The 24,699-nt window shown below is 36.0% G+C and overlaps 2 protein-coding genes across 2 annotated transcripts in view; one reads left to right on the top strand and one right to left on the bottom strand.

The window, feature by feature from the left end:
• Positions 1-3,669: 3,669 nt before the first annotated feature.
• Positions 3,670-16,455, top strand: tnnc1a (troponin C type 1a (slow)). Its single transcript, XM_073823379.1, has 6 exons — positions 3,670-3,693; positions 5,471-5,501; positions 5,983-6,129; positions 13,129-13,243; positions 16,159-16,295; positions 16,424-16,455. Exons 1-6 carry the CDS (start codon positions 3,670-3,672, stop codon positions 16,453-16,455), a joined length of 486 nt encoding a protein of 161 aa, XP_073679480.1.
• Positions 16,456-21,650: 5,195 nt separating this feature from the next.
• Positions 21,651-24,699, bottom strand: part of atp6ap1a (ATPase H+ transporting accessory protein 1a) — a 15,301-nt gene continuing 12,252 nt past the window's right edge. The window contains exon 10 of the mRNA XM_073823563.1: positions 21,651-23,032. Coding sequence (XP_073679664.1) covers positions 22,823-23,032 — 210 coding nt within the window. The 3' untranslated portion in view covers positions 21,651-22,822. The remainder of the gene's footprint in view (positions 23,033-24,699) is intronic.

Here is a 24,699-nt window from a genome sequence, read left to right as displayed (position 1 = left end):
TGACATTTTTGGCTCTAACTTCAAAAATCATGCAAAACACTTCTAACACCTTCAGATATGTTTCTCTGTGTTGCAAAATAGGTTTTATTCATGCACAGACTGCAAATTTAAAGTGGGACCGAGATTCAGCTTGCATTGCCAGAACCAAGTTTGTTATGTGCTGAAACGCTGTTTTCTGACATTTCAGGCTCTAACTTCAAAAATCATGCAAAACACTTCTAACACCTTCAGATATGTTTCTCTGTGTTGCAAAATAGGTTTTATTCATGCACAGACTGGAATTTTAATTTTGGGCCGAGTTTCAGCTTGCATTGCCTGAACCAAGTTTGTTCTGCACTGAAACGCTGTTTTCTGACATTTCAGGCTCTAACTTCAAAAATCATGCAAAACACTTCTAACACCTTCAGATATGTTTCTCTGTGTTGCAAAATAGGTTTTATTCATGCACAGACTGCAAATTTAAAGTGGGACCGAGATTCAGCTTGCATTGCTTGAACCAAGTTTGTTCTGCACTGAAACGCTGTTTTCTGACATTTCAGGCTCTAACTTAAAAAATCATGCAAAACACTTCTAACACCTTCAGAGATGTTTCTCTGTGTTGCAAAATAGGTTTTAATCATGCACAGACTGCAATTTTAATTTGGGACCGCGTTTCAGCTTGCATTGCTTGAAACAAGTTTGTTCTGCACTGAAACGCTGTTTTCTGACATTTCAGGCTCTAACTTCAAAAATCATGCAAAACACTTCTAACACCTTCAGATATGTTTCTCTCTGTTGCAAAATAGGTTTTATTCATGCACAGACTGCAGAAAGCATCATAAGCCACTACTGTTGTTTATCTGGGGGTTAATTGCTCACTCCAAGTGTTTTTTTTTTTGTACTTTATTTCATTTCTTAGTCTATTCTTTCTTGTCAGAACTGTGTAACCATCCTTGTAAGAAGGGGAAATTAATGAAACTGGCCGAGGTGATTTCTGTAAATGAGAATTATCTGAAGTGCCTATAATTTTGGGTTTGTTTTTGTATACTTTCGAGGAACCGTGATTTTGGCGGTGGATAATTTTACGCTGAATAAATTTCTTCAGCACCACCCTCTCCCCACCATTGGAAACCTGGAGTATTAATGCTGTGTCTTCTATGTACGCAGTCGGAAATAAAGAACCCCTAATTTAGATGTTTGGCAGCGTTTGAGTTTTTTTAATAGTGCACATAGTTACACGGCCCACATTAGGAAACTAAGAATTTTTTCCCTCTTAACAGGATTGTGTATCCCTTTCACATTCCAACTGCAACTGCAAAAGATACAACACCCAAAAATGGAGGTAATGAAGAAAGAGGAAAAAAAAAGCGAGGAGGGAAGCTTTGCACTTTTATAACAGAACCATAAGCATAATAAAACAAAATAAAACCTTGAACAAAACAAAGGGGTCAGACCTTGGTCTGTTACACCCATAGTGGGCGTCAGCTGGCTTCCCTGTACGTAGAAGGAAGGTGCAGGACCAGCTCCAAAACCCATCACCAAACTCAACAGTTAACAACTATCAGGTAACAATCTACAACATCTGGTCTGCAACTCTAAATCAATATTACGGCCCGATTTGGCAAATAAAACAATTCCACCCATTAAATACGGCAATGACGTACATAAAAAATGCATAGACACAAAACAAGATAATGTCCAGAGTATTTAACATTCAGAAATATTCAGTGCTAAGACCCAAATTAACACATACCAGGCTACAGGAAAAGTTACTCAGTCAGCAGATGAACGAGAAACAGCATAATAAGGGTTCCGTTGTACGCCAGGGCGCGCACCTTCCTTGCCGCTTGCATGATCCGAACTTTGTCCTGAAAGTTATGGAATTTCACGATGACAGCGCGGGGCCGTTGGCCTGGCGGGGGGCGGTGAGTGAGAGCGCGATGACAGCGATCTATTTTAACCGATCCACCTTTGAAGCTGACTTGTAGAAGCTCTGGTAGCCAGGATTTTAAAAAGGCGGTCGGGTCACTACCCTCACTGCCCTCCGGGAGACCGATGATACGTACATTACACCATCGGTTTCTATTCTCTAGAATGTCGATTTTTTTCCAAGGCAGCCTCCAGCTTATTCTCCACTTCAGCAAGCCTTGTACCACTGGAGGTGATTGCGTCCTCGGCATCCAAGATTCGGCCTTCCATCTCGGTGATTCGCGTGTCTAACAGTCCTAATTTCGAACAAGCATGCATCGAGTTTCTGTATGACTGGATCGATCTTTTTGTCGAAGGAAGTTTCAACACCCTTTAGCACCTCAGCTGATATTCTTTTCACCAAGCTGTCGATCTCAGTCTGGCTCAGCAGCGGTGAGGCCTGCTCCGCCATGTTTACTTGACCGAACTGAGGCGATCTAATCTCAAACAATTTAGAAGATTTCGTCGGAAGGGTAAGCTTCTTCTGAGTGCCAGGCATACTCCAGTGTCTTACCAAAAGATATTATGCAATTGAGCCGTTATATACCACAGTTAAAATACTAAAAAACAACAACGAGCTGCAGGAGACTGAGCGTTGCACTGCTACGCCGCCATTAGCGTCACGTGACCCCCCCCCCCCCATCATCAATTCTAACATAATAACTCACAATTACGAGTTTATATCATGCAATTCTGACTTAATTTATCAGAAGTAGGGAATTAAGACTTTATAACTCACAATTACGAGTTTATATAATGCAATTCTAGCATAATAACTCACAATTACGAGTTTATATCACACAATTCTGACTTAATTTCTCAGAATTAGGGAATTCTCACTCTATAACACACAATTACGAGTTTATATCATGTAAGTCTAATTTTATAACTCACAATTCTGAGTTTATATCACAAAATCCTCACTTAATTTCTCAGAATTAACTCACAATTATACGTTTATATCATGCAATTCTAGCATAACTAACAATTACGAGTTTATATCATGAAATTCTAACTTTATAACTCACAACTACGAGTTATCACAAAATTTTGACTTAATTTCTCAGAATTAGGGAATTCAGTCTTTTTAACTCACAATTACGAGTTTATATCATGCAAGCCTAACTTTATAACTCACAACTACGAGTTTATATCACAAAATCCTGACTTAATTTAACCTTTAAAATAACCTTTTTTTATTATTATTTAGTGGCGGAAATGTTCTTCCATACATTTGTGAGAGTGTTCATGTGCGTATCCAGTTTGCTAGTGTTTCTTTTTTGTCTTTAATACTGGAGCTGTTCTGCTGACCTGATGCTATTGCTTTATTTAGTATAGTGCATTTATGCCTTTGTCTCGGTGTCACTCTGTGGTAGAGAAACAAATGACCCAGGGATCCAGTTTATTTCAATTCTATTTTTTTTATTTTATTTTGTATTTTACCTTTTAGGTATAATACAAATAAATGCATGTAAATTTCCTTCCACAGTCACAAAGATTAGATTGTTTGCTGGTTTATTGCCCTTCCATTTTTGACTAAACCCCCATCATGACCACATAGTTGTTTTATCAGTCTCAAATGAAGGCGATGGACCGTCCCATACTCAGAGGGGCAGGAGGGAACAGGCTCTCCTATGCTTCTGCTATAAAGCTCATTTAGCACTGTGTTCTGCTCTCCACCAGTGCCAACACTTCGCCAGTTCTGCTCACAGGTGACAGACAATGAACGATATCTACAAGGCAGCGGTGAGTCTATGTATTTTTTTTTTCCTGCAAAATTTTCCATATAGAACTTTCTTGGCTTTCTGACTATAAAACAATGTTTGGCAACAATAACTTTTTCACAAATAGTTGTAACAGTTATATAACATCGTAATATTTACCTTTTCATGGTTGCATGTTTGAAGAATAGAGTGTTATTTCTGTTTTGTTTGTTTTTCCCTTGACATCGTCTTAGTGTTGAATATAATATCAATAACGTTTTTGCATCTGTTTACTGGCGAATTTACAAAAACATTCATGTTTCTGGATTTGTGGAATAAATATATATTGTTTTTAATTTTAAATAAAAAGATCCAATTAGACCCTTGAGGTTACTGGAATTGGCACAAAAGTGCGATGTAGTTAGTATTATTATTATTTATTTATTTACTTATTCTTGTTGTAATTCATGGTCTTACTATTCAGTTTCAATTGCGAGTTTATAACACACACATACTTCGCAATTACGAATTTATTTCATGCAATTCTAACTTAACTCGCCATTGCGAGTTTATATCACACAATTCTGACTTTATTTCTCAGAATTACAGAATTCTGACTTTATAACTCACAATTGCAAGTTTATATCACGCATTTGAGACTTTATTTCTCAGAGTAATTGTAATGTGCATTTACCTCAATTTATCCATTAAAACATTTATAAACTAATTGAATGAAATCCTTCCATTTGAATTGCTTGTTTCTAAGTCATGGAATAAATGTACCTTTTAATCAAATCTCTTTTACAACATTATTATATATTGTGGCAACAATGACTCACATTTAGAATGCAATTATAATGCATGTTATATTATGTGTGTAAATGTTAATAATTCAGGATAGTACATCACTCAAGCGGGCCAACTTTATGCCATAAGCCTTAAAAAAAGACAGCTGAAAATACCTTGACTCTTGAGTATTATCAGAGTTAGATAGGAGCTACTCAAGAGAGCAGAGACCCTATCATTCATGACTACACATGGAGCACCCCCTACCTCCCAAGGCTAATTTTGGCATGCTTTGCTCAGCCATGCATGTATGTCTGCATGCTGGAAAAGCAGGCACTTAAGATAAAACACTCAAAGTCAGATTCCAGCACTGATTGAGTGTATGTGTGTGTGTCTCCACTGATCTCTCTCTGAGATGTACATGAGACGGTGAGTCTGGGAGGAACATCCTCATACATATTTATGTGTCACACCAGTCTGGTGGTTTGTGTTGGATCCGACATGGGACTATAGACAGTAACTCTTACTTAAGCAGCTGTCTCATGAGTTAGCTTTACCGGATTACCCATCCATTGTTATGCCACCTCATATCATGTCCTTTATCTGCGGTTTGTTATTTTTAACTCTAGAGTACCTTTATCTGCTGTGTGTAATCCGCATTACTCAGATCTAACCTCAGTCTGTGTCTTTGGATAAAATATGGATTTGGACTAAAGCAAACAAGTTGCTAATGAGGTCACAACATTTAAATAGCCAATACGCAAATGTAAAAAAGTACATATATTAAACTTCCATATATGAAATATATTCTCATATGAAGTAAAACATATAAAAACCTGTTTATTTTTGTTAATACATTTTTGGACATTTAAATGCATCTGATAAAATATAACGATAAACGTGTTGTTTTACTACATTTATTTATTTACTTTGGCATTTTTGCCTTTTATCTTTACTGCAATTTTTTGTGTAGAGTATATTGTTTGTGTGTACATGTGTCGACATGACTATTGACCCCTGGATGTGTTCAACAGGTAGAGCAGCTCACCGATGAGCAGAAAAATGGTATGGTATAATATTATGCAGCAAACAGCATTTGGTCTCAAAACGGCCAAAAACATCGTGTAACATTGTATGTTTTATAGTGCCTATAGATTACACTTTTTTGCAGTGCTGAGAAAAAGTAAATGATAACAATGTAAAATAACAACGAAAATTAGAATCTTTTCATTTTAAGTCCCTGCCCCAGAATTTATTTTCTATTGATTGTTCAAATCTATCTCAATTTATAGATTATGTTAGATACAATGGGATGTTACAATAGCCTTTTCACAGTACTGTGTGTTTCTGGATTTGAAACCCTTTTAACATTGCAAAACTACCTGAATTTAATACTTATGCCAAACTAATAAAAACAACAACATTATTTATAGCCTATGAGCAAAAATGATTTACTAAATTGACTCACAACATCAATATCATTAGGTGGTTTATGAGAAAGAAACTGTACTGTACATGACTAAAGGTCTGTGTTCATGTTTTGTAGAGTTCCGCGCAGCATTTGATATTTTCGTTCAGGACGCAGAGGATGGCTGTATTAGCACTAAGGAGCTTGGGAAGGTGATGAGGATGCTGGGCCAGAACCCCACACCGGAAGAACTCCAGGAGATGATTGATGAAGTGGATGAGGATGGTAAAGAGCAGAACAATCTAGAACTAGATAAAAAAAAGTTTGTCAAGACAAACTTTGAAGTTGACTTGAGAAAGCTGGACTAGAAAGTTTAATAAAAAAGTTTGAACAGTTTAAAAAGATTTCCAAGTTTCAAAAGTTTTAAGTTTGAGGGTTTTCAGTCTGAAATAATTTGAAGTTCAAAGTAGTTTTAAAAGCTTAATGTTTGAAATAATGTTTCTGGCATGATAAGCATGTTACTAGCATGTTTCCAGCATGATTCTAGCATGATTAGTCAAGTCAAGTCAAGTCAAGTCAAGATTATTTATACAGCACTTTTTGCAATACAAGTTGTGTCAAAGCAACCTTACAGTTTTAAATAAAGTAAAATGTCAATAATAATGCAAGAGTTCCATATTGCAACAAAGTCAAATTGGGGATGACTCATCTGGTTCCCATGGCCTTGTGCCGGTGGCCGTTTAGGGTAGGAGTTCTTTCTTGATGATCTGTCTCTGGGGCTCATCTAGTTGACACGGTATCCACTGACATTCGGCTGTAGGTGTTGATCCGCCATCTGCTCTTGGTTTGGACTGGATCCGGGGGACTGCAGTGACCATCTGATCTGGATACGGACTGGATCTGGTGGCTATGGTGACCTGGGAATAAGAAACAAACAGACTAATATTAATGTAGATGCAAGAGTTCCAAGTTGCCACAAAATCAGATTGGAGAGGACTCATCTGATTTTCGCAGTCTTGCGTCGATGGCCGTCTAGGTGATGGGGTCTTCACTGATGATCTGTCTCTGGGGCTCATCTAGTTGATGTGGTCTCTGCTGACATTCAGGGCTGTAAAGGATATCTCTGGGTGCTGATGGGTACAGACTGGATCCAGGGGAATGCAGTGAACGTCTGATCTGGATACATGATCGGTGGCTACGGTGACCTCGGAATAAGAAGGAAAGATACTAGTATTAGCGTAGATGGCATTCTTCTTCTGATGCAACGAGTACATCAGGTGTTTTAAAATGCAGCCTAACAATCCTTTAATGGATTATGAAATGTATTAAGAGTAGGCCAGGTTAAAGAGATGGGTCTTTAATCTAGATTTAAACTGACAGAGTGTGTCTGCCTCCCGAACAGTAGATTGTTCCAGAGTTTGGGCGCTAAATGTGAAAAAGATCTGCCGCCCGCAGTTGATTTTGATATTCTAGGTACTATCAAATTGCCGGAATTTTGAGAACGCAGCGGACGTGAGGGACTATAATATGATAAGAGCTCGCTCAAGTACTGAGGAGCTAAACCATTCAGGGCTTTATAAGTAATTAGCTTTTAAAATCTATACGATGTTTAATAGGGAGTCAGTGCAGTGTTGACAGAACCGGGCTAATATGGTCATACTTTCTGGTTCTAGTAAGAACTCTAGCTTCTGCATTTTGGACCAGCTGGAGTTTGTTTATTAAGCGTGCAGAACAACCACCCAATAAAGCATTACAATAATCTATCCTTGAGGTCATGAACGCATGGATTAACGTTTCTGCATTTGACATCGTGAGCATAGGTCGTAATTTCGATATATTTTTTAAATGAAAAAATGCGGTTTTGCAAATGCTAAATGTGGCTTTCGAAGGAAAGATTGTTATCGAATAGCACACCTAGGTTCCTGACTGATGATAATGAATTGACAGAGCAGTCATTGAGTATTAGACTGTGTTTTAGGTAATTATTACATGCAAAGGTTTTAGGTCCAATAATTAACACTTCTGTTTTTTTCAGCATTTAGCAGTAAAAAATTTCTTGCCATCCAATTTTTTATTTCAACTATGCATTCTGTTAGTTTTTCAAATTGGTATGTTTCACCAGTCCGTGAAGAAATAATGAGCTGTGTATCATCAGCAAAACAGTGAAAGCTAACACCATGTTTCCTAATGATGTCTCCCAAGGGTAACATATAAAATGTAAAAAGTAATGGCCCTAGTACTGAGCCTTGAGGTACTCCATACTGCACTTGTGATTGAAATGATACCTCGTCATTCACTGCTACGAATTGATGCCGGTCAGATAAGTACGATTCGAACCAAGCCAGTGCACTACCACTAATGCCAACATAATTTTCAAGTCTATTTAAAAGAATATTGTGGTCAATAGTGTCTAACACAGCACTAAGATCCAGTAGTACTAATAGAGAGATGCATCCACGATCGGATGACAGGAGAAGATCATTTGTAACTCTAATAAGAGCAGTCTCAGTACTATGATACGGTCTAAAACCTGACTGGAAATCCTCACAGATACCATTTTTCTCTAAGAAAGAACACAATTGTGAGGACACTACCTTTTCTAGTATCTTTGACAGAAAAGGGAGATTTGAAATTGGTCTGTAATTGTTTAATTCATTGGGATCAAGTTGAGGTTTTTTAATTAGAGGCTTAATAACAGCCAGTTTGAAAGTTTTGGGGACATATCCTAAAGAAGAAGGATCTATGACTTCTGGAAGCACCTCTTTTAGTAGCTTAGATGGAATTGGGTCTAACATCCATGTTGTTGGTTTAGATGATTTAATAAGTTTATACAACTCTTCCTCTCCTATAGTTGAAAATGCATGGAATTGTTCCTCAGGAGATCTATAGCATATCTGATGTGATACTTTAGCGGATGGCTGCATAGTTACAATTTTATCTCTAATAGTATCTATCCTGGTAGTAAAATAGTTCATGAAGTCATTACTGCTGTGCTGTTGGGAAAATTCAGCACCTGTTGGTGCTTTATTCTTCGTTAATTTAGCCACTGTATTAAATAAATACCTAGGGTTATGTTTGTTTTCTTCTAAGAAAGATGAAACATAATCTGATCTAGCAGTTTTTAATGCTTTTCTATAGGATGTGTTACATTCACGCCAGGCTGTACGGAAAACCTCTAGTTTTGTTTTCTTCCAGCTGCGTTCCATTTTTCGTCGTGCTCTCTTCAGTGCGCGAGTGTGTTCAGTATACCACGGCGTCGGACTGTTTTCTTTAATTTTTCTTAACCGCAGAGGAGCAACTATATCTAAGGTGCTAGAAAAAAGAGAGTCAATAGTTTCTGTTGCTTCATCAAGTTTTCCTGAGCTATCGGATATGCTGAGGAATTCAGATAAATCAGGAAGGTTACTTACAAAGCAGTCTCTTGTGGTAGAAGTAATGGTTCTACCGTACTTATAGCGAGGAGTTAGTTTTACAGTTTTAGTTATCTGGAGTATAAACGAGACTAGATAATGATCTGAGATATTGGTAACACTTTCTATGAAGCCTGTATTTATAATAAATGATAAGGGTATTCTTAAGGCATTATAATACATTAATAATACATTATAAAAAAACTTATAATATGTTGTATCATCTTATGAGTATTCATAAGAACAGTCTTAATGTATTATAATGTTTTACTTATTAGTGGTTATAGCTTTTAACAGTATGATTACCTCCTCCATAGTTATAACATATTATAAGTCTCATATCTTGCCATCTTTCTCATGTCACTTTACTTAAAGCATACAAAGACCACTTATAAGTAATTATAATATTTCTCAAAGAGCCATAAGATCAGGTATTAGATGAGATAAATGTGTAATATGACACATTAGTATTATCAGTTTGATTATTTTGATGGTACCCTTTAGACAGCTTTTTATAAGTAACTCTGCAACTGCATGTCAGCTAACAGTAATTTTTATGTATTAATTTTTAAATTAGTATGCAAAATATATGCTAACACTGTATTTTTGGTTCCCCAAATGACAAACTGATTATAAGTAACTTTGCAAGCATGTAAACCTTCTACTACCTAGCCTAACCTTAACCTAAGTCTACTAATATTCTAAGGAGTGTTAGTTGACATGTAGTTGAAAAGTTGCGTATAGTAAATAGACTAAGGGGACCATCAAAATAAAATATAATATAAATGAAAAAAATAAATGTAATATGATATAGTCCACTGTAAATTAGGTAGATTAAATATGTGTGTTATAAATAATCATAATCTTAAAAGTTATAACCTCAAATACTCAAGTATTATAATGTATTATAATTGTTGTCATGAGTATTTATGAGATAATATAACATTTTACAAGGTTTATTATAATGCATTATGCATTCATTATAATGCCTTAGAAATACCCTCATAATGTATTATAAATAGGGGCTTCATAGAAAGTGTTACCAGACTTTATCTGCAGCCAACACTAATTCGGATAGAAAATCAGCAAATTCTTTAATAAAGTCTGTTTGGTGCCCTGGTGGCCTGTATACAGTAGCCAGTATAAATGTCACAGGAGATTTATCATTAATACTTGATTCTTTGGATAATGTTTTATGGAGCACCATTACTTCAAACGAGTTATACTTAAAGCCTGTTCTCTGAGAAATTGCTATAAATATTGCTATATTGCTATAAATTGTGCAAACACCTCCCCCCTTACCTTTTACACGTGGCACAGGTTTGTAACAGTAATTTGGGGGTAGCCTCATTTAAAATAATGTAATCATCTGGTTTTAGCCAGGTTTCTGTCAAACAGAGCACATCTAGCTTATGATAAGTGATCATATCATTTACAAAAAGTGCTTTCGTAGAAAGTGACCTGATATTTAATAAGCCAAGAACTATCATCATTAGTAAGTTGCTAGCATGATTCTAACATGATTATCAAGTTGCTAGCATGTTTCTGGCATGATTCTAGCAAGATTAAGTTGTTAGCATGTTTCTAACATTATTAGCAAGTTGCTAGCATGTTTCCAGCATGATTCTAGCAAGATTAGTAAGTTGCAAGCATGTTTCTAACATTATTAGCAAGTTGCTAGCATGTTTCTAACATAATTACAGTTTTTTACAGACGCTAGGACACATTTCTCAATACTTAGGTCACTTTTGCAAAACTCTTCACACAGTGAGCACAACAGAAGTCTATGTGGACTAAACTGAGGATCAATTATCATTGTTTTGGCACAGAATGCATTCAATGACTACATCTCTCAAATTTCATGAATTCTTTTCTCACTCAGACACAACAACTGCCAAAAATCTTTGTACATACAGCACATTTTGCACATGCTTACATACTGTTTTCAAAACTGTTAAACTTATGTTCCAAACAATACCATAATGCAAAACTGAATAAGACAGCAAAATTCAACAGCAATATTTTATTGAAACATATTTCAAATCTAAAAATGCAGTAGATTAGCATTACTTTTTTATCTGTATCAGTGGATGGTGTGTATACAAATTCTTGTATTTTGGAATTACTTAGTAACAAAAAATAAAAAATAAATAAACAACATAAAATATTGACGAATTCTGCATCATGTCTGATTCATTCCAGTAACATATATTGCAGTTATAAACAATATATATTGCAATTATAAACAGATGTTTCCTTGTTTTACACAAGAAAACAGTGTGTAATGCTACATGTTGTTAGTGTTTTTTAGCTCATTGTTTTGTGGGTGACAAAGTGTGTTTGTCGGCTGTCAACCTTTGCTAGTGTTCTGGAAGAATAAGTTTATTTGAGACCTGAATAAAGTGTTTTGGTAGTTGTAGTGCATTTTGAATGTGAAATGAACTGCTTTGCCAAGCTGAAAGTCAGTTAGGAGAATTGTGTGAAGAGTTTTGCAAAAGTGACCTAAGTATTGAGAAATGTGTCCTAGCGTCTGTAAAAAACTGTAACATGTTGCTGGCATGATACTAACATGATTAGCAAGTTGCTAGCATGTGTCTAACATGATTACCAAGTTGCTCACATGTGTCTATCATGATTAACATGTTGCTAGCATGATTCTAACATAATTACCAAGTTGCTAGCACGTTTTAGTATGATTAGCAAGTTACTATCATGTTGCTAACATAATTAGCAAGTTGCTAGCACGTGTCTAGCAGGATTACCAAGTTGTTAGCATGTTTAATATGATTAGCAAGTTACAATCATGTTGCTAACATAATTAGCAAGTTGCTAGCATGTTTCTAACATGATTATCAAGTTGCTAGCATGTTTCTAACATTATTAGCAAGTTGCTAGCTATTTTCTAGCATAATTAGCATGTTGCTAGTATGTTTCTAACATAATTAACATGTTGCTGGCATGATACTAACATGATTAGCAAGTTACTATCATGTTGCTAACATGATTAGCAAGTTGCTAGCATGTGTCTATCATGATTAACATGTTGCTGGCATGATACTAACATTATTAGCAAGTTGCTAGCATGTGTCTATCATGATTAACATGTTGCTAGCATGTTTCTAACATAATTAACATGTTGCTGGCATGATACTAACATGATTAGCAAGTTGTTAGCATGTGTCTATCATGATTAACATGTTGCTAGCATGTTTCTAACATAATTAACATGTTGCTGGCATGATACTAACATGATTAGCAAGTTGCTAGCATGTGTCTATCATGATTAAAATGTTGCTAGCATGTTTCTAACATAAATAACATGTTTCTGGCATGATACTAACATGATTAGCAAGTTGCTAGCATGTGTCTATCATGATTAACATGTTGCTAGCATTTTTCTAACATAATTAACGTGTTGCTGGCATGATACTAACATGATTAGCAATTTGCTAGCATGTGTCTAGCAGGATTGCCAAGTTGCTAGCACGTTTTAGTATGATTAGCAAGTTACTATCATGTTGCTAACATAATTAGCAAGTTGCTAGCATTTTTCTAACATGATTATCAAATTGCTAGCATAATTCTAACATGATTACCATGTTGCTAGCATGATTAACATGTCACTAGACTTGGAAGTTACTATCATGTTTTTAACATGACCAGCAGGTTTGCTAACATGTTTCTAAAATGATTAACATGTTTCTAGCATGATTAGCATATTGTTAACATGATTTATAAGCTTTCTAAAGCCAACTAAATAAATAATGTTCCAGAAACCTTGCTTGCATTGAAACCATTAAAATGCAGAATTAAAATGTCCAAAAGAAGTTCTAAAATGCTGTTTTTTTTTTTGTTGTTTTTTTTTTTTTTGCAGGCAGTGGTACGGTGGATTTCGAGGAGTTTTTGGTCATGATGGTGAGATGCATGAAAGATGATAGCAAAGGAAAGTCGGAGGAAGAACTGGCAGAACTCTTCCGAATGTTTGATAAGTATGTTTGTTCTTAAACTAAACCGAAGAGAACTGGGGTCCGTTCTTTGTACCTCGCTAACTAAGTTAGCTGGATTTGATTGTTGACGATTTGGCATGATCTTGGATTGTTTGGTTCTTCGAAGCTCATCCTGGACTTGCTGTCATAGCAACAGCTCTGCAAGCTTAAACCTGCTCTGGAGCAGGTTTATTTCATGTAAACAGGATTTAGGCTGCGCTCCTTGCGGGTTATGATTGGTTGAAATGGCGAGGTCACATCTGATTGGTTAAAGAGCACGACTGACGCGGACTGACTCACGTGGGAAAAGAAAAGTATCTTGCAAGAAAGTATATATATATGACAGGTTCCAAAAAATATTTGGCAGCACAACTGTTGATATTATCCAACATTGATCATTCTAATACAGTTTTTCTCAATTGCTAAAACACTATAACCAGTCTTTTGAACTAAAATTTCAAAACTATAACGCCATTTTTGAAGAAGCACACCCATTTCCCTAAACAATAAACACTATTCCCTGCTTTGACACATGAGTTATATTTGGTGAACTGCTACTGCAAAACTCTACACACAAACCCCTACATTTCTCAGTGCTTACACCATGAGGTCATTTAGAAAGCACAAGCATTCAACATTGTTCACTCAATCTGTGAAGTTTGAGCTCAATTAGCACACAATTATCCAAGTGGAAACACTAGGAGTCAAAATTTAGCACACACAAATCAGAACCTAAAAGAAGCCAAAGTCAGCTTACAGTTTTTCTCAGTCACTTTGGTGCATTTCTCAGATCAGAAATGAAATTGTCAAAACTACTTGTTCAACATCCACATCATCTAGTCTCTTGTGCACATCATAAAAAGCTTCTCATTCTTCTGTTCAAGTTGTGATTGCTTTGGTACATTCATACAACTGATTAGATACATTTGTCTGCGGTTTCCCACATCATCAGTTGCTATTGTCATGTTGCTCAAAATGTATGATATAGTTCTCTGTGCAATAGTTTGACCCCTCAAAACATCAAGTCATTAGCTCATCGTATAAGTCATTACCTAAATGCAAAATTTTTGATCTAGTTGTTATAAACTGTCAATCATATATTCTACACATTTCTATTAGACTTTTTGTAAATTTTCCATGAATTATTCAAGTGAATCTTGACTTTCACTAATGAAGATAATGTATATCAACCAATGATAAAGCAGTTCTCTGAAATAGCACAAAGGTACATCTCTTGAACCTTCAATTGGAAAGCATACTGCATATAGACAGAGGACAACGCAGGAGTTACAAAATCTGACAGTAGACTTTCGAATTTTTATTTTTACCTTTGTGCCCGTATTTCTTTTTCTTTGCTGTTTCACAATGACACTGTAATGCATTTTTATTTTTTTCCTCAGACCACTAGTACAGTACAAGTGTAACTGTGAATCCTATCCAGTCTTTTTCAATCAGTATCCCACATACAGTAATGTGTAATTTTGAAGAGGAAGAGTAGGAGGTGAAAGAGGAAGAGGAGGAGAAGAAGGTGGATGACAACGACAACGTGGAAGAGACAGAGGAAGGGCAAGGGCGAGAAAACAAGCAGTCTCATATATTTTAGTTGATGAGTGCCAGGGTTGGATCAGGCATGCAAGAGGATTTGACCCCTGCTGCCTGGCCAGGGCTAATTTAGCCTGTGATGCTGAAGAGGTTCTTTGGCCAGTCCCAGACCAAAGACAGGATTCTGGGCAGAAAAATTATATTTTGTTGTTGTTTGCTGTTTTGTACTGTACTCTACAGTACATTAAATTAAGGAATAAAACACTTGCAAAGGCATAGATTTGTTGTTTTCATCATGTGAAAAGTTTTTTATTTGGATTGTTTTGGTTGTATTGTTTTGAATTGATCTCATCAGTGTGTAAAACTGTGTTGTAGTGTGTGTGTTTTTGAGAATTTGTGTGTCATGTCTGAGAGCAAAGTTTGGTTTTTCAGCAAGATTGTGTTGTTTTGAGTGGAGAGCTTCATTTTGACCTCAATATAAGAAGTTTGGGGAATTGAGTTAGGAGTTGTGGATTTGTGTTTAGAGTTTCGCAAATAAGAGGCATAATTTCAAGAAATGTGTTTAAGCAATTGAGAAAAACTGTAATAAATCAGCATATTAGAATGATTCCTGAAGGATTGTGTGACACTTAAGACTGGAGTAACAGCTGATAAAAATTCAGCTTTTCATCACAGGAATAAATTCTATTTCAAAGTATGTTAAAATATATTAAAAAACAAAAACATTATTTTATTTTGTAAAAACAATTTGCAATATTACTGTTTTTTCTGTATTTTTAATCAAATAAATGCAGTCTTGATGAGCATAAGAGACTTCTTTAAAGACTATTACAAGTCTTACTGACCCCAAACTTTTAAACGGTAGTGTATAAAAAAATAAAAATATAAATAAAATAACATATCAAGGAAAAAACATGTAACATGGGCAGCATTAACGCGTTTAATTTGTTCACTACTTTTTGCCAGCCCTCTCTCCTTGCTTTTCCAGCCTTTGCAGTATTCCCTTGCGTTTTAATTAAACTCTGAAACTCCTGAAATCCCTCAATCAAGAGTTCTTGCTCTGCTGCAGAAAAATACTGAGCTCGCTCCTTCGTCATGTTCGCCGACCAATCAAAGCGTTGCCGATCAATGTTTCTACTATCGATACGTAGCCCCTTTTAAGCCACCCAGTGATCTCAAATAACTTCATCCAGCTATACTAATCATCAACAACAGGTGCGTTCGGAGAACCGGAATAGCGAGCTCATAGTTAGCGTGATGATTTGATCTTGGATGTGTCATTTGATCCTGGATGTAGTAAGCAAGGTACGAAGAACGGACCCCCGACCTGTGGTGGATTTAAGTGTTTGTGACGGTTTTTGATTGTATCTGAACAGGAATGCAGATGGTTACATTGATCTTGATGAACTGAAACTGATGCTGGAAGCTACAGGTGAAACCATCACTGAAGATGACATCGAGGAACTGATGAGAGACGGAGACAAAAACAATGATGGAAAAATCGATTATGATGGTAAGTATGCGTTGTGTTACATTCAAAACTGAAGTTAAAATAAAATAAAATGTTTTATTTTAAAAGAGAGACCCACTGTGTTGCAAATGTATTCTTTCTCATGCTTTTCCACTATCCTTCTATTGCAGAGTTCTTGGAGTTCATGAAAGGGGTAGAATAAAGAATGAAGCAATGCCTGGATTGTCTGCACACAAAAGGAGAGTAAATATTTAAGCTTGATGAAAAAGATCAACAGTCCATGATGTATCTCATCACTGTCATTTTCAGGACAAAATAAAAACAAAAGATTAAATTTTACAGGTGTAATACGAAGCCAATTTGTGTAGATTTAAGACTTATATAGGTTTAATTTGTCTGGTTATATATTCATTTATTAAAAATATTTTCAATTTACATATTTAGGAAATAAGGAAGTTTACAATGAAGGGCCTCTACTTATTGTGTTCCAGTCTATCTTTCAAATTAACAAAATGTCTACAGTACCCTTGTCTGTGAAAATACAATAAAGCATTTTTGAATTTTGCTTTATTTCATTCCTTGAGCAATGCATTGAACAATTGACTCGTAGAGTTATACTAGCAGTATACTTTTTAAAAACTCAAAAATACAAAAGTATACTTTCAGTCTACTTTTTTATGTACGTACTTCTCAGGAATACACTTAAAATGACATTTAAGTATACTTGACTTATACTTATCGTTGAGCTCTACTTGTGCTCTGTGAATCCATGCTTTCATTGTTATACGCTAAGGACGCTATTACACACATTCTGAACAGAATTTCCAAAACACAAGTGAAGAAACCGAAACAACAGATGCTTCCACATGTAATCTAACAATCATCAGACATAAAACAGCATCAAATCATAGATATGGAAAACTGTGTAACGTTACAGAATAAAATGTCGACCCATAAAGAGGTAATAATGACTGTTAAGCTTTGGGGTGTTGATCAACTCCATCTACATTCCAAAATCCAGCGAGTGCCGCGTCCGGGACCAGAGGAAGTGGGACTGGACCAAAGGAAGTGGGACATTCCCATGGCCAATGAGGTGGTAGGTGAGTGGCAACGACCTTGTTGAATACCTCCCGGAACGCCTGGTACTCTGGAGAGAGTTTGAGGAGAATGAGGGCTGATGTGTTGAGAGATGTGGGTTGCCTTCTGCAGAAAACTCTCCAAGCCCACCGAATCTTCATAAATGGCCATGTGCTGATGAACCAGTGAGTTCAATCCAAGTCGGTAAGCTGAAAGGAGGGCAGTCTCATTCAATCCACTGCTGGCCGCTAGGGTGCAAAAACAGAGAGTATAGTCATGGATTGTTAAATTGGCTTGCCATAGTCATAGTTCATCATGCACAGAGATTTCAGTGGTAGCTTGGCTGAAAACGTCCTTAAAGTGCTTCAAAAAGCTGGTGGCCGAGTAGATTAAAGAATTGTCTTAAGTCCACAGAGCGTTGCCCCATTGTAGGTCTGGTGAGGATGGAGCTCAAAGTACAATGAACATTGTAGTAGAAACCTGTTGCACGTGGCTGCCTCTCCAGAGTAGGTCGCTGGATGAGCCATGGGACATGCAGATGGAGGAGAAACGGTGGGAGGAGGAAGGAGTGACTCGCGGAGTGAACGAACTAGATCTGCGAATTGGTCCGGTGGTGTTGGTGCTCGGGTATCCATAGTCCATCAATTGTAGTTTTTGCAGGGCTGGTCTTCTGTCACACTTGGATGAGGCAAAGGCGAGGTAAGTTTAAATATAGCTTTTATTAGCAGAAATCAGCAGGTAAGGCAGTGCAATCAACAGGAAGCATGTAAGATACAGTCTTATCTGAGCGAAGATCCTTTTTTTCTTTCCAGAACATCGATGAGAGAGAGCAAGAGATCCAGACAACAAGCAGAGACAGGTAAGTTCCAGTGTTGAGACCTTGAGACCAGCCTCAGAGTGAGAGGTGAACGTGTCTTTTGTGTGGTGCAGGTAAGTGGTTCCAGTGCAATCAGAAATCAGGTGACTATGAACAGGTGAATGTGGCTGGAGAGGCTGGTGAGGCAGGTGACTGTGTGACACTGAGAGAGTATTTTCTCTTGTGTTATTTAGGTACATCATGCTAATCTTTTCAGAGAGCTCTTCTTGTAACTACATAATATTGTTGTGGGCATCATAAACACTATTTTCAAATTACTGCAGACTAAGTTAGTCAAGGAAAGTGAGAAACAATAGCAGATGGCTATCGTATAAGACACAATAGTATAGTGACACACAAATGTTTCAGTTCTGTCAGGTGGGTGACAGCCCAGTGACATAGCAGCTAATGATACTGCTGCACTGTGATCTGAGCATTGAGAGTAACTATGCAACTCAGAATTACTGACAGCGTTATTGCGGCAAGATTGAATCATGCAGTTGCTTTGTTTTAATGTTGTTGTTTTTATTTGGCAACTGTATTTGCTGTCTTATGTTAGTAGTAGCACAACAAATAGAGCAAATGAAATTGTTATTGTTACAATTAATAAAAATAAATAAAATTGAGTTGTTACCATTGTTGTGTTTAGTGTGCTGAATGTTGAAATCTGTGTGTGACTCAAGTGTGGTTGATTGCGAGGTATTGCCACAAATATTACAGTTTTATATCAGCTTTACAAAGTGTTTATGAAAAGCAATAAAATTAATCAACATAGAAAGTACAATAGTTAATGAATCATTTAAAAGTTAGATCACTTTTTTTAATCTATTTGCTACTTCTCTTTTTTTGAAACCAAATAACTGTGATTTCATGTTGCATTGTTGCATCAATAGAAAGAGAGTTTTATAAAGTTCCAAGTGCCCAACCAAAGGGATCATTAACTAACTATAATGGTGAGATCAAACAAAAAAATATTTTAGGAAAATTAACCTATAATTTATGAAGTCAGTTTATGTGATGTTCTCTCTTGACAATTCAACATTCAAAATGACTTTGGGAAATGACTGAATGCAAAACAGTAAGTAAATTGTTTTATTTGCCTTGAAATTAGCTGTTAGTTAATAATACCTAGTAAGTATAACAACTAAGTAAAGATTAATTATATCTAAGTAAGGTAAACTGTTGGATTTTACAAAAAAAAATTTTTCCTTACCTGTAAGGATTCACAACAGGTTCTCCATTCTCTTTCATCAGAATTGGTCAGTGCAACACAGAATGGCAGCAGATATAGCTCCAGAATCGGACAAATGTAATCCATGAATTCAAACATTTTTGCTTTTTAAAGGAGATATATCATGACAATCTGACTTTTTGCATCTACCAACCCAAAAAAACGTTAAAAAGGACAACCCAGTAACTTCGTTTTAGTAAGCCTTTCTTTGCAAGCTTGTGAAAAAACAAAGAAGAAACTGGCTGTTTATTATCAACTTGCAGAGATGCCATAGAAGAACCTTTTTTGTCTAAATGGTTCCATAAAGAACCTTTAACATCTGAAGAACCTTTCTGTTTCACAAAAGGTTAATGCGATTAAGAGTTAATGCGAAATTATACATTATTCACCCTCTTAACATAAGGGATTGTATTAACTGAATAGAGTAAGTAAAGATTAAAAATGAGCTTTTATGTTTGGTCATAGTGTTAACTTGTGCACCAAAAGTCATTTTACACTCTTAAAAATAAAGGTACTTCACGATGCCATAGAAGAACCTTTTTTTGTCTAAATGGTTCCATAATGAACCTTTAACATCTGAAGGCGAAAGGTTCTTCAGATTATAAAAAGCTAAGAGATGATTCTTTAAAGAACCTTTGTCTGAATGGTTGTTTGTGGAACCAAAAATGGTTCTTATATGGCATCGCTGTGAAGAACCTTTAAAGCACCTTTATTTTTAAGAGTTAATGAAAAATGATATCAATCCCCCTCTTAAAATAAGAGATTGTACTGACTGAATAGGGTAAGTATAGGGTTAAAAATGAGCTTTTATGTCGGGTCATAGTGTTAACTTGTGCACCACAACTCATTTTACACGCTTAAAAATAAAGGTGCTTCATGATGTCATAGAAGAAACCTTTTTGTTTAAATGGTTCCATAAAGAATCTTTAACATTTGAAAAACCTTTCTGTTTAACAAAACCTTCTTTGTGTGAAAGATTACACAAAGATAAGAAAGAGATGGTTCTTTGTGGAACCAAAAATGGTTCTTCTATGGCATGGCTGTGATGAACCTTTTAAAGCACCTTTATTTTTTAATAGTGTAGGTAGTTTAATTTTTTTTTTTTTTTTTTTTTTTTTCATTAGTACGGTGCCCGCCAGGGGACACCTTCGGTTCACTTATGTTTGTCGTGGCCATGACATATAAACTCCTGGGAACGTCATATTATGTCGTGGCCACGAGATCATTTTGTCGAGGTAACGACATCCTTATGTTGAGGAAACAACATGCATTTCTCGAGGCCATGAGTTTAATACATAAACCTGCGTGACCATAGTAACCCAGGATTAGCCTATCAGTACGGTGCCCGCCAGGGGACACCTTCGGTTCACTTATGTTTGTCGTGGCCACGACATATTAACTCGTGGGAACGTGATATTATGTCGTGGCCACGACAAACATAAGTGAACCGAAGGTGTCCCCTGGCGGGCACCGTACCTATCTCTAAATGCAAATAGGATCAATTTAAAGTAAACTTGTAATTAATGTTGTTAACGTTTATGTTGAAATTTAAATTTTTAGTCAAAAGAGAACTGGCTCTACAAGAGTAGCTTAGGTTCTCCCAAGGCTTTTTTGTCCTGTTACCACCAAAATGGCCAGTGTGGCCTCTGGCATGCACACTGCGGGATTAAATTCATCATTTCATCTTCTGGGGCTTATTAGTCAAATAGCACATCCTGTGCGTTCCTCTCTCTGAGGGGGAGGCTGGGACTCATCAGGGACTTCATGAATTCCTCACCATAATGGCTAAGCTGGACTATATGAAACTAAATGCGCATACATAGTTCTGTCAAGAGAAAATCAGATTTATGCATTATGAATAGACATGATATCAACATGAACATCAAATTATTATTATAATTAGCTGTCAAAGAAGCAGTAAAAGTTTGATCTAAAATGTGATTTAGAGAAGGACTATGTAAGGCTCCAACTGGATGAGAGGAGACTGTATCTTCAGATTTATTTATTTTTCTTTCTTTAATCTTGAAAATTTCATGTATGCAAATAGGCCATTATAAAGCAGCACATTAAAATCTCTGATGTGTCTGGCAGTTTTGATTCAATTTACACAGGTTACTCTACAGTATGCAGGTGGCCTTACCATGCGCCCTAGATCATAACCATATACAAACATTCATAACCACAAACTGTCAGCTAAAACTACATAACATTTGAGATCAAAAATGTCATTCCATTTATGTCTCAATTAAGTTTATTAAACACTGGCACAATATACACATTCAATAGCATACACCTGCAAAACATGACAACAGGTAGCCTTTTATTTATGTGACTTGTGCCATCAACGTAAAACATCATTTATGAGAGCTATTTGTGCAAATGATTTACTACATAATAGCACACAAAGAAAAACAAAATATGGGAATGTTTCTGGTACTCTTTTTCCCCCTAATATTTAATACAGTGCACTGCAACTTGGTCAAAAAACATGTCAGTTCTCACAACTCACAGAAACATCTATGGACACACACCCAGACCACAGAAATATGTGGGAAACAGCAGAGAAACTCAAAAACAAAAACTGTATATAAACATACATGCACACCACCAATAAATATTTAATTTTAATATTTACTCTAATAACTTACACAGCAAAAAAAAGTTCTCTTTTCATATTTACAGTTATAGCACACAAAACATTAAGCTGTCTGTTATAGGATATTTATCTTATACCATTAATATTTAATGTAAAGTGTACAGTGTCAATTTGCAAATACAATAAGGTTATTCTGTGGGAAGAAAAAAAAAAGATCTTTTAAGATTTTTAGATCTTTAGTCCAATAAAGTCTCAAGAATGAATCTCACAAAACTTGTCAAAGACATGCTCGGGAAATTATATTCTGCATAAAAAGAAGTCTATTTTAGTACTATTAAAACTTTTGCACTGTAAGTTGAAATGTATTAAATGCATTTAATGCCTTTAATGTATGTACTTGAGTTAAAATGCTTTGCATCACACATCTAGGATCAACACTGACAATAATAAAAATGAAAAATGAACAAAGACCCAAAAATAAACCATAATGTGAATTTAGGGGAGCTTGTGCTTGTAACACGAATGTCACAATGCAAAACATCTTAACAATCCTAAAAAAATATCCTTGTTTACGCAATATATATTCCCTTTTTTGTTCTAATATGATCTGGACATGTATTCCTGAGATTCATCCATAAGCATGCTTATTAATAGAATGATTTTCACATTCACACACACAGAAAAAAAAGAAAAGAAAAAAAAAATCCAGCAGCACCCCAATGACAAGACATTAATAACATTTGTGAAATCTATAACCAAAGTAAACACTAGTGCTGTGAGGATGAGAAAGGAAACTGGCTCTGTGTGTTTTACTCAGTCTGGGGAACAGAGATGGCAGGACCCTTGGGGTCGTCGAAGCGGTCCATAGTGCGAAGCTGCATGATCATATGCAGGCCGTAAGTGAGAACCAGCACCATGAGAAGAGATGTGACAAGCCCCATCCAGATACCAGGAGTGAAGAAACTAGCACAGTCACTGGCGTAAGAGAAATCCTTCCCAGCAACATTAAAGCCCTGGATCTGTCACATGAGAGAAAGAGAGACAGAGAGATTCCTGCTTGAATACCATTCTAGGGTTTCACCTCGCTTTCATTTTGTTGAGTAAAATATGGTATTTGATGGTAATCATAAAGAATGGAACTTGATTTTAACAATCAGGTTGTGAAATTTTAGCTATTACATAATTGGATAATATAATTTATTGGGTAACATCCCTGATGGTGTAACATTAGTCATTTCAGAAATGGAAAAAGCTATTACAATTTGATTAAAATTATGAAAACATATTAAAACAACTTGATTGTGGACTGCCCACTGCGTGCTTTTCAAAAGCAGGTCACACACTGGAGAAGGAATCAAATGGCCAAAGGCATCGCACATAGAACATGTCTCCAGCTAGTTCAACTAAGTTTAAAGTCCACTCCTCACAACCTTCAAGATAAGTAAGGAAGAACAAAGCCCTCCAGAGATGAATGGGGGATGGCACTTCGAAAAAAAATGAGGCATTTGTGTTGTAGGAGATTTACTATTAAATGGAAACATGATGCGCTTTGAACAAATTGCAACAAAATAAAATATTAAACGAGTAGTTTAATAATAGTATTCATTCAAGATGTTCATGTCTTTCTTTCTTCAGTCGTAAAGAAATTATGTTTTTTGAGGAAACATTTCAGGATTTTTCTCCATATAATGGACTTCTATGGTGCCCCCGAGTTTGAACTTCCAAAATGCAGCTTAAAAGCAGCATCAAAGTGCTCTAAATGATCCCAGCCGAGGAAGAAGGGTCTTATCTAGTGAAACGATCAGTTATTTTCTAAAAAGAATTTACAATTTATATACTTTTTAACGCTTGTGGTGTCCAGCTTTGCGTGAACTCTGTGTATTCCAGTTCATGACAGTTAGGGTATGTCAAAAAACTTCCATCTTATTTTCTCATCTAACTTCAAAATTGTCCTACATCGCTGTTTTACCTTTTTTGTAAAGGGTGTTTGATCTTCTTTGCATGTTCACTTGTAAACACTGGGTTGGTACTTCTGCAGCGATGTAGGATGATTTTGAAGTTGGAGGAGAAAATGAGATGGGAGTTTTTCGTCTTGTTTTTGTCTTGAACCAGAATAGTTGACAGATCAGGGGTCCGTTCTTCGTACCTCGCTTACTACATCCAAGATCAAATGACACATCCAAGATCAAATCATCGCGCTAACTATGAGCTCGCTTTTCCGGTTCTCCGAACGCACCTGTTGTTGATGATTAGTATAGCTGGATGAAGTAATCTGAGATCACTGGGTGGCTTAAAAGGGGCTACGTATCGATAGTAGAAACATTGATCGGCAACTCTTTGATTGGTCGGCGAACATGTCGAAGGAGACAAATTAAACTCGTAAGTTATTATATTATATTATATTATATTATATTATATTATATTATATTATATTATATTATATTATATTTGCTCTTCCCTTTTTTTGGTTGCTGTTATAAACAAACAAACAGATTATTTCAGAGTCTCTTTTCAAGAGACTAAAATTATATTATTTTAAAGGGAATTATATTATATTACAGGGAAGAGAAAAGGGAATCCTCTTTCACATTAGAGTCACAACAGGACCCACTAGAATATAGGAACAAGTAAAAGTGAAATATAAGAATATTCTACAGAATGGTAATATTTATCACTTATATTGCTT

Source organism: Garra rufa, chromosome 18 (genome assembly GCF_049309525.1).
Source record: "Garra rufa chromosome 18, GarRuf1.0, whole genome shotgun sequence".
Taxonomy (NCBI): Eukaryota; Metazoa; Chordata; class Actinopteri; order Cypriniformes; family Cyprinidae; genus Garra; species Garra rufa.
Note: the sequence above shows the minus strand (reverse complement) of the source record. Positions and strands in the feature narration are given on the sequence as shown.